This window comes from Sander lucioperca, chromosome 2 (assembly GCF_008315115.2).
Source record: "Sander lucioperca isolate FBNREF2018 chromosome 2, SLUC_FBN_1.2, whole genome shotgun sequence".
Taxonomy (NCBI): Eukaryota; Metazoa; Chordata; class Actinopteri; order Perciformes; family Percidae; genus Sander; species Sander lucioperca.
Window position 1 is genome coordinate 29715014 of NC_050174.1, and position 11367 is coordinate 29726380.

At 40.5% G+C, this 11367-nt stretch overlaps 1 protein-coding gene across 1 annotated transcript; it reads right to left on the minus strand.

The window, feature by feature from the left end:
- Positions 1–489: 489 nt before the first annotated feature.
- On the minus strand, positions 490–7635 carry LOC116063165 (forkhead box protein A1-A-like). Its single transcript, XM_031318040.2, has 2 exons — positions 7446–7635; positions 490–1894 (listed from the first exon to the last, which is right to left on the minus strand). Exons 1-2 carry the CDS (start codon positions 7509–7511, stop codon positions 803–805), a joined length of 1158 nt encoding a protein of 385 aa, XP_031173900.1. The 5' UTR covers positions 7512–7635; the 3' UTR covers positions 490–802.
- Between the last annotated feature and the right edge of the window lie 3732 nt (positions 7636–11367).

The window sequence follows — 11367 nt, forward strand, 5'->3', positions numbered from 1 at the left end:
AAACATTAAACTCTGGATGATGGAGACTCAGTGTGAAAAAGGAGAACACAGACCTGAGGTCAGTTTGTCTTTGTGTCCGGTCACAGTGCAGAGTTCAGTCCAGCGAGTTGATCCGGTTCATCACAGTCAGACAGGAAGTCCAGGATGGCTGCATGCAGAGAGTTCGACACAACGCCTTCTCATCAACCAGTTCGTAACATATCGTACCAAAACTTATGCACAACAATTCCGTAGTAGTAGTTCTGACGGGAGCAAAACAGGAAGTAAGGTGAGGAAGTATAAGAGCGCCAAATGTCCTGGTAAGGATCATCGTAAAAAATGCTGGGGGGGGGGGGACTTTCACCCAGGAGACCAGTGTTCATGTCCCGTTGGAAAAGAACTTTAGGGAACAAACAGAACCTTCAGGAAGTGAAGTCACGTCTGATTTGAACCCAAACCTCCATCTTTTTATCAACTTAACTCAGTAGTTTTGGTGTCTAACCTAACCAAACTGGGACCGTTTCACAACGTTAACCACGTGTTTAAAACCGCCACTGGTACGAAGTGAAGTTCTGCTCCAAACGGAATCTACAGACACAGATTTTAAAGAAATTAAAATAAAACTCAGGTTGTTAACACATCTCCACCCCGATCAGTCTGCTAAAATCTGCGGATTTCCATTCTGGATCCCCGCTGAACACTGTCAAAATAAATCCTCATATTTTGTCTGGGTCTGAGAATAAATACATACGAATCACAGTGCATAACTTTCTGTAGCTAAGCGTACGAGCAGTTCATGAGAAGACAGGAAGTGCAGCGGGTACTACGAGGTGTTGAGGAGCGGTCTGGGGTACTGGTAGTAGGACGCCTCCAGTGGCTCGCCGCTGCGCCCGGCGCCAGCGCTGTAGGACGAGTACTGCAGCGCCTCGTAGGCCTTCAGCTCCAGTTTGTGCTGCTGCTCCGAGGACGACATTAAGTTATTGATGGAGAATGGGTGGTTGAAGGCGTAGTGCGGGTCTCCTTTCAGATGCAGCTGTGACTCGTGCGCCATGGCGTGCGGTGGCAACGACAGCGAGGACAGCAGCTGCGAGCCCGACACCTTCAGCTCCGATGGGCCGACGCCCACGCCACCTCGCAGGTCCAGACCGGGCGGCGAGGACGGCAGCGCGGCTGTGTCCAGGAGTCCCGGAGGTTTGTCTCCGCCAGGCGACGCTCGGCCCGGATCCTTCCTGCTGTCGGATTTCCCCGCCGCTGGCGACATCTTCTTGTCGCACTTGAACCTCTTCTGGCGGCGCAGATAGCAGCCGTTCTCAAACATGTTCCCGGAGTCGGGGTGCAGCGTCCAGTACGAGCCCTTCCCCGGCTTGTCCGGCGAGCGCGACACCTTGACGAAGCAGTCGTTGAAGGACAGCGAGTGGCGGATGGAGTTCTGCCAGCGCTGCTGGTTCTGCCGGTAGTACGGGAACAGGTCCATGATCCACTGGTAGATCTCGCTCAGCGTCAGCATCTTGCTGGGCGCCTGCTGGATCGCCATGGTGATGAGCGAGATGTAGGAGTAGGGCGGCTTGGCGTGCGGGTAGCTCCGTCTGAACGCCTTGTTCTCGCGGCCACGGTTCAGTCCGCCTCCGCCACCGTACACCACGCCGGGGCTCATGGCGGGGCTGTACAGGTTCAGCCCCATCGACTGCTGCGCCGACGGGCTCACGGTCCCGCCCATCGAGGCCACACCCCCGCCCAGACCCGACATGGCTCCCGGGGCCGGGCCGCCCATCCCCCCCACTTGGCCGGGGCTCAGACCGGTCCCTCCGTACGACATGTTGAAGGAGCCGGCCGTGGCGCCGCCGGACATGTAGCCCGACATGGAGCCCATCCCGAGACCGGAGGACATCCCGCCACTCGTCATCGGAGAGTACACCTGCAGAAGAATAGAAGACTTTATTGTATAATGGACTTTGCTGTGCTAAAAGTAATAAATACATAAATGAACACTCGTACATACACTTGTACACACACTCTATACACTAGTACATACACTCTATATATTCGTACATACACTCGTACATACACTCTATACACTCTATATACTTGTACATACACTCGTACATACACTCTATACACTCTATGTACTCGTACATACACTCGTACATACACTCTATACACTCTATGTACTCGTACATACACTCTATACACTCTATATACTCGTACATACACTCGTACATACACTCTATACACTCTATATACTCGTACATACACTCTATATACTCTATATACTTGTACATACACTCGTACATATACGCTATAAACTTCTACATACACTCATACATACACTCGTAAATGCACTCGTACATACACTCCTACATAGACTATACACTCGTACATACACTCTTGGAGATGAATTTTTTTTTAAGTCAGACATTTTTTTGCCTTTCAGACTTCTATGACATATTGCAATATGAAGCCAAAACATTAAATCCAAACTGAATACTATTTTACAAACTCCAAACTCTACTAGTCTCTCTAGTTTTATGTTGGTATATTTTAACAGAAATTGTCTATAGAACCTGATTCTGATTTCTAATTGTATGATTTGTACTCCGACAACTTTAGTCGGCCACGGAGGTTTTGGGAGATTAAAGGAGTCCACATTGTCACTTTTTTAAAGTTTCTGTTGCTTTTTACAACTTATGTGACACTTTTTAGGAAGTTTTTGTAGTTTTCTTGTGACGTTTTTGTCGATTTTTTAAAAAAGTTTTTGAAGTTGATTTCAACGTTTTCAGAAATGTACTAACTGAGCAGTTTTTATGAGATAATTGTATATAACAGGCCTAACAGAACATGATACCAATCTGTATTTTAACTGAAGCTACACACATACTTTCTGTTTTTAATTACTGGGCAAAGAAGCCAGAACTTTTTCTCTTATTATACAGATTTTTTCTTAGAGTGAGGGTTATGAAGTACTCAAATAAAAAAAAATGACACATTCTCAAAGACATGAGAGACATATTAGAGCTGGTAGCACAAGTTGTCTGAGAAATCTGCCGCTTCCTAATGTGGGACAATGAGCAGCCTGAACCAAGACCGGAGGTCTGGTTCCAGCGTTGGAGGGGGACATCTGAATGAGACTGTGTTACATTAATCAATCTGTATTTGTCTCCTGCCGTGTTCTTTAACCCCCGATGAAGCAAAGCTGACACGCTTCTTCCCAAAACCCCAAATGAGCCTCAGTTCCTGTCTGAAAGCGTTATAAATGTACCGGTAAGAAGGATATATAGACATATATTCTTGGGGACATAGTTGTCTTTCACAACAAGGGGGGACAAATCTACATCTCCTCAGCATTGGGGGGGGGCATGCCCCCAATGCATCCCCGTGAAATCTAGACTATAGCTCTGTTTCAGTCCACTTGTCAATCTAATTATCTGAAGTTCATTCATGTGAATAAACGGATAGATTTGAGATTTAAGATGTTTTCATTCATTTTCTCTCTGAATCACATCCGAGCTAACATTTGAAAACTCGCTCCATCTACCTACACATGATTCATATTTATTAATATTGCACAAGTTGTAATAGTGCTTATGTGCCAGCTGATATCAACATATTAATCTATAATCATATATCAATATATCAGTAATCAGCTATAATAAGACAACAACATGGCTATGATGAAGCAGATGCACGTGTCTAAAACAGCCGTTATATTTATCTGGTAGATTAAATCTCTGATATCTGTCTCTGACGATGTGTCTGCATGTTATGGCGAGCTGCGACCATAAAATAACCTAAAACATTATCGCATTTCATTTTTATTTGGCAAATAACGTTTCAATCACGCAGTTTACTGATTCAGAGAATTTTTTTTTTATAAAAAATAATTTATATTTATGTGTCTGAAAATATAGTTTAACATGAATCCAACATGTTATTAGTGAATATATTGTTTTTAATGTAAACAACATCATCAGATTCACTGTTCCACATTTTAACTTTAAATATATGAATATGCAAACAATTATTATTTTAAAAGCTTAGTCTGGTATTTATAAAGCTGCTGCAACAAGAGATTAATAAATTATCTTCTCACCCTACACCTTATCATAGTTCCATATATCCATATATCCTTATATATATATATATATATATATGTATATGTAGTCGGGTAGCAGCTCTGTCTCTCTCTGTTTATTATGGAACTAAATGTTATAGTATATATATAATTATAATAATAATTATATATACTATATATATATATATATATATATATATATATATATATATATATATATGTAATCTAGATCGCTGCAAACAGCAGGGATCAAACCGCCGGCCGCGCGAGCGTTCTCCCACCGAGCCACAGACGCCCACGCTGCTCCCCCCCCTCCCCCACCCCGTAAACACCACTGATGTACACGCCTTATATTCATATTTACTCAATAACGGAATAAAAACTTTAAATTATCGGCATTTCGTGTCTCTTCTCAGTTGGTTTTGATATTTTCTCTGTAATAAATGTTGTATAAATAAAGTTTATTACTTCTCTTCCTGTCTGACGTCTCTCGGCTGATGGTATGGAAATGAAACTATATTGCAGAGTTAAAAACTCATGCAACTGTTGTGTTTTGACAGCATCATTATGAATACTTTGCTGCGTTTGTAGCTGTCTGTGTGTATTAAAGGTCACTCTGTATAAAACCTTTGTCCCTAAATGTTTTATGAATAAAGTTTAATGTTGCGTCTCTCTGGGTGTCCAACATGTTGCTTTTAAAAGATGCTTTTTAAATAAAGATGCATCTTATTAAGTGATGTTTTATTTCTGAATGATGTTTGGGATCATTTTCAGGCCAGAATCTTCCCGTCATGATTTATGGATCAAAACTAAACAAAGAGTTCAAACATTAAAGAAATCATCTTCATCTGTCATTGATCCCTAAACAATAAAGGTCTCATTTTAGGAGATAAAAGCCCAAGCTTTTACTTTGAAAAGCTCCTCATTACCAAATGAAACGGATGTAAAGATGAACATGATGATCCCAGAGGTCCTCTTTCATCCTGATCAGCTGCTGTCTGATGATATTATATTACACATGTGATTATTATATCTTATGATATTATATTACACATGTGATAATTATATGTTATGATATTATATTACATATCTGTTTGTTATATCTTATAATATTATATCAGATATGTGTTTGTTATATTTTTTATATATATATATATATATATATATATATATATATATATATATATAGCTGTGTGTGTGTGTGTTTATTATTAGATATGTCAGTAAAAGACTAAATGTTTGATAATTCTACAGATTTTCTCCAAAATGAAATCATTTTTCGAGTCTTATTATTTGATATTTTATAATATTAAAATCTAAGCAGCCTATATTCTACATGAGTAACTGATTAAAATCTAGGACATTCAATCTTATTAAATCATATTTTGAGTAATTTTTCTGTCTGTTTTCTAACAAACATTTATTTTTTAATATTTCTATTTCAACAATAAAAAATGTGAACTTAAATAGCCTATAAAAGCCACAACATGATGATTTAATAACGTCAGATTAATATTTCTAATTTAATATCAACAACTTATAACAAATTTAATTAAAAATCAGTCAGATTTTATTTCGTTTTTTGTCAGTTGAACCGCAGTGACGTCAGGAAACATAACGTTTTATATGAAATATTATGTATAATATGTATATTAAAGGTATAATAATATAATATTAATATTTACATCCCATCACGGGCTGCACAGCTGCAGCTTTCTGAAAGAATCTCATAAATAAACATTATTATTACGTCACAACTGTCTGATTATTGTTGCTTTATTTTTACATTTTATAAACCAAACTCCGGTCAAAAAAGATGCAATTTAAGAGTTTGGTTTCCGGGTTTTTATATTGAATGGAAATGTTTTTGAGTCCGAACTGAATGATTGACTGATGAGCTGAAAGTGTTTTTCTACATTTGTCTCTGCTCTTCTTTTCAAAGGAAAGTTTAAAAACATAAACTAAAACATAATAACAAAAACTAAAGATGAATAAAACATTAAATGTAAAGATTTGATCTCGCGCTTTTCCACCAGACTCCCGTTCAAAAAGACGCAGTTTTACAGCGTGTGTTCCGCAGCTGTTTCCTGTCTTTCCTGTCATTCATTCACAGTGGTGGTGAAGTGGTGAAGGACTGAATGTGGGTTTTACAGGTTTCTCTTGTTTTCTTTTCAGATGAAACTGTGGGATTAAATCTGATTAAATATGATTAAATATGATTAAATATGTCTTTAGGAGTAAAAACAGAGTCTGATATCAGACGGGGCAGACGGGAGAGATTTGTCTTTAGATCTCAAAGATTATATATTATTATAGTTTCATTACTTTAATAACATTTCATAAACCAGACTCCTGTTCAAAAAGACGCAGTTTTAGAGTCTGATTCTCGGTTTATTTGGCTCATTTATTGATTTTAAATGTTTCGGAGTCTGGACTGAATGGGATGGTCCTGATTTCTCATCTTTTATTTTCAGTTTAACATTTTTAAACCGAATCTAAAACATAATAATACAAAATATTTGATGAATAAAACAATAAACGTGAAGATGTGATGACGCCAGACTCCGGTTAGAAAAGACGCATTTTTAGAGTCTGATCCGCGGCTCCTTCTTTATTTAATAATGAATGGTTTAAATGTGTTTTCATATAGTTATAATATGTTTTAAACTCTGGACGGAATATGTTTGTTAGTGTACAGATTTATCTGGTTTTATTTTAACATTATAATAACAAAACTTATGATTCATTCAACATTAATTGTCGCGCAGCCGCAGAGCGACTTTCTTCTCCTTTTAAACTAATCTATAAATATGATTATCAAAGATTATCAATCACATTCTTTCATCTTTTTATTCATCAAACCGAGAAGTCATAAAAACTAATAAATACAGATTATTATTATTATTATTATTATTATTATTATTATTATTATTATTATTATTATTATTATTATTATCAATGCTATTTTTGGATGGATTTAATCTAAAAACAGGCTAAAGGAAAATAAAATAACATCTGTGTGTTTCTTCTCTTCTTTAACCTTCTGAACCGAAACTAAACATTTTAACAACGAAACTAATCAAGTTATAAAACATTAGGATATTTAAAGATGTAATCTCCTGCTCCAACAACTCAGACTACACAGAAAGAATTCAGCTGATCCGGAGCGCTCTGGCCCGGGGTTTGGCCCGAATTTAGCCCGTATTTTGCACGGGTTTTGGCTCTGGTTTGTCACGGATTTTAGCTCGGGTCTGACCATATTTTTTGTCCTAGTCTTGCCCGTGTTTTGGCCTGGTATAGCCCCGTGTTTAGCCCGTGTTTTGTCTCGGATGTGTCCCGTGTGTGGTCCCGGGTCTGGCACTAACAGCAGCGGTAAAGCGCGCGGACAGTGACCGACCTCCTCGCTGTAGTATCCGCTCCAGTCCGGAGCCTCGTGCCCTTCCATCTTCACCGCGCCGAGCATGACGGGAGCGCGCGGCCGGAACTCTGATCCCGCAGGTCCCGCTCCTGCTGTCCCGGTCTGTCCCGGTCTGTCACAGTGTGTCCTGGTCCAGGTGGAAGCGTTCCGAGCCGAGCCAGGAGAGAGAGTGAGGAGGTGAAGCTGACCTGCAGACTGATGTGATACTCCTCCTGTAGGTCCAACCCTCCACACACACACACACACACACACACACACACACACACACACACACACACACACACACACACACACACACACACACACACACACACACACACACACACACACACACACTCACACAAGACACAGACACACACACACACACACACACATACACACACACACACACACACACACACACACACACACACACACACACACACACACACACACTCTGAAGCCTTCAGAACATTATTTAACCTTTATTCATTATTCATAGTATTTAATTATCTTTTATCTCCATGTTTTTGTTCATTTTAAGGATTATATCAGGAAGTAGAAACCTGCAGACTCCGACCCGGTCCGGCCAGCCTCCACTCCACCCCCACATGAAGATCTGTATGCAGGTAACTCCTGCCAGCGCCTTCACAAAGGTCCAGTCATCAGAACCAGAATCAGAGAGTTTATTGCCACAGTAGTGATACATACACGTAGAATCGGCCTTGCTGATTAGTGCTTACACACACACACACACACACACACACACACACACACACACACACACACACACACACACACATACACACACATACACACACACACACACACACACACACACACACACACACACACACACACACACACACACACACACACACACACACACACACACACACACACACACACACACACACACACACACACACACACACACACACACACACACACACACACACATACACACATACACACATACACACACACACACACACACACACACACACACACACACACACACACTCACACACACACACACACACACACACACACACACACACACACACACTACAACAGACTGCTGGTCAGTTAGGATGGGTTCAACTCCTTCTCATGAGCGGCTTTATACGGACATGTATGCTGTATATCCTTCTCCATCATGCTTGAGTGTTATGTGGCGACGACGAGTAAAGTGTAGACACCAAAACGACTCGTTAACAGACTCGACCTTTCTCCTTCAAACTGTTCAGGGATCAGCTGTTTGTGACTGAACAACACAAAGATATTCAAACTGCAAGAGTGAGATTTAAAACCAACTTGTTGTATCAGGTAGGAACGGGCCATGACCCGGTCTCCTGGGTGAAGGTCCTGTGTTTGAGGACTTTTGTCTCTTATTTTGGTGATTTGAGTTCCTGGCCCTTTAAGACCAGATTCTGGTCTGTTTCCTGTGTTTTTCCTGCGGTCGATTGGTTCCAGTCTGCGGCTGTAAAGCTGCTAATGAGCGTGTAACAGAGCGGAACATTTGATTACTGCTCGGCACTTTCACACTGGATTATCTGAATCAGCCTCTGGATTAAAGGACACTTACACCCAAATATACTGAGGGGAGAGCAGAGGGGATAGGAACCTGTCTGCAGTACTTAGACTTTAAACTGCATGTTCTGATAATCAATATATATATATATATATATATATATATATATATATATATATATATATATATATGTGTGTGTATACAATGTATATATAACTTGTTGTATACTGCTAGCCGTATGGATGTATGTCTCAGGTTAATCTCTCTGTAAAACATAAACTGCCCCTGATTTACATAAAGTATCCTGGATTTAATTTTATGCGAATGAGGAGCAGGAAACTCAACACCCCTTCTTTGGAAAGTCTCTGGGATGTTCCCAGAATGCATTTCACCGCTGCTGACAGAGACAACGAATGGGAAGCGTGGAAATGAAGCTGCCTGTGGACACGGATGACTGACCCAAAACTCTGCTGTTATATACAGTGGGGAAAATAAGTATTGAACGCGTCAACATTCTTCCCAGTAAATATATTTCCGATGGGGCTATTGGAATGAAATTTTCACCAGATGTCAGTAACACCCCAAGTAATGCACACATACAAGAAATCAAAACATGTATGTCCATGACAAAAGTTATGTGTAATAAAGTGGGATAGTGGGAATAAATATTGAACACATGAAGAAAAAGGGGTGTAAAAAGGCATGGGAATCCAATAAACCAGCTGATATCTGTCAGTATTTAGGAAGCAATCCTGCCCCCTATTAGTGCACATTAATATCAGCTGGATTAGTCCTAATTGATGGCCTATAAAAAGGTTTCTCATTACCAAGGTGTTACTCAAGAAGCATTTCATGATGGGTAAAAGCAAAGAGCTGTCCCAAGACCTTCGCAAGCTTATTGTAGAAAAACATACGGATGGTTTTGGTTACAGATGAATATCTAAACTTCTGAAAGTTCCAGTGAGCACTGTTGGGGCCATTATCTGGGACTGGAAAGAACATAATTTCACCATTAACCGGCCACGACCAGGTGCTCCTTGCAAGATTTCTGATAGAGGAGTCCATAGAATACTTAGAAGAGTTGTCGAAGAACCAAGGACCACTCGCAGAGATCTTCAGAAAGACCTGGAAGAAGCAGGTACAGTTGTTTTAAAGAAAATTATTAGTAATGCACTCAACCACCATGGCCTCTATGCACGCACACCACGGAAGACACCACTGCTCAAGAAAAGGCATGTGGAAGCTCGCTTAAAGTTTGCTGCACAACATCTGGACAAGCCAGTGACATACTCGGAGAATATAATCTGGTCAGATGAGACCAAAATTGAACTCTTTGGCTGTCATAGCACACACCATGTTTGGAGGGGAAATGGCACTGCACATCACCCTAAAAGCACCATACCAACAGTGAAGTTTGGAGGTGGGAGCATTATGGTGTGGGGCTGTTTTTCAGCATCTGGCACTGGCTTCATATGATTGAAGGAAGGATGAATGGAGAAATGTACCATGACATTCTTGATAAGAATCTGCTGCCATCCACCAGGATGCTGAAGATGAAATGAGGGCGGGCATTTCAGCAAGACAATGATCCCAAACACACAGCCAAGGAAACTCTCAGTTGGTTTCAGAGAAAGAAAATTAGAATGGCCCAGTCAATCACCCGACTTGAATCCAACTGAAAACCTCTGGAAAGATCAGAGTTCATAGAAGATGCCCCGGGAACCTTCAAGATTTGAAGACAGTTTGTGTGGAAGAATGGGCAAAATGTGTGCGACTAGTTTCTTCGTAAAGGAGGCGTCTTGAAGCTTTTCTACTAAGTATTAAATAAATTTCAGCAAGTGTGTTCAATACTTTTTCCCTGTGTCATTTCACTTTATTACACACAACTTAATTTACAGACGGATTTGTTTTGATATCTGTATATGTGGATTACTTGGGATGTTACTGACATCTAGTGAAAATTTCATGCCATCATCATTCATAGTGCCATCAGAAATATCTTTACTGAGAAAAATGTTGACGCGTTCAATACTTACTTTCCCTGCTATATATATCGTTATCGGAGAGCACCGATCCCAGAACACGTCATTTATCTCTGAAGAAAATCTACTTCAAAGTAGTTCATTTATGTTGTTTTTCCGTTATGACTCGCTGTCAAACTGGATAATTAAAGAAAGTTCTGTGGCGTTTATTATCTGAGAGAACATCAAGCGTCCAACGATGGGAAGACGAAAACACCAACAAAGAAGAGGGAGATCCCTGCTGACAGGAAACACTTGAAAGGGGATCCCTGCTGACGAAAACCACGATGAGAGGGAGATCCCTGCGGAAAACCACGAGGAGATCCCTGCTGACAGGAAACACCAACGATGAAGAGGGAGATCCCTG

Excerpts from the sequence above, each read along its gene's own strand:
- LOC116063165 (XM_031318040.2), bottom strand. The coding sequence starts at position 7,511 with ATGCTCGGCGCGGTGAAGATGGAAGGGCACGAGGCTCCGGACTGGAGC. Across the intron at positions 1,895-7,445 it reads GCGGATACTACAGCGAGGAG|GTGTACTCTCCGATGACGAG; the intron begins GTCGGTCACTGT and ends ATTCTTCTGCAG.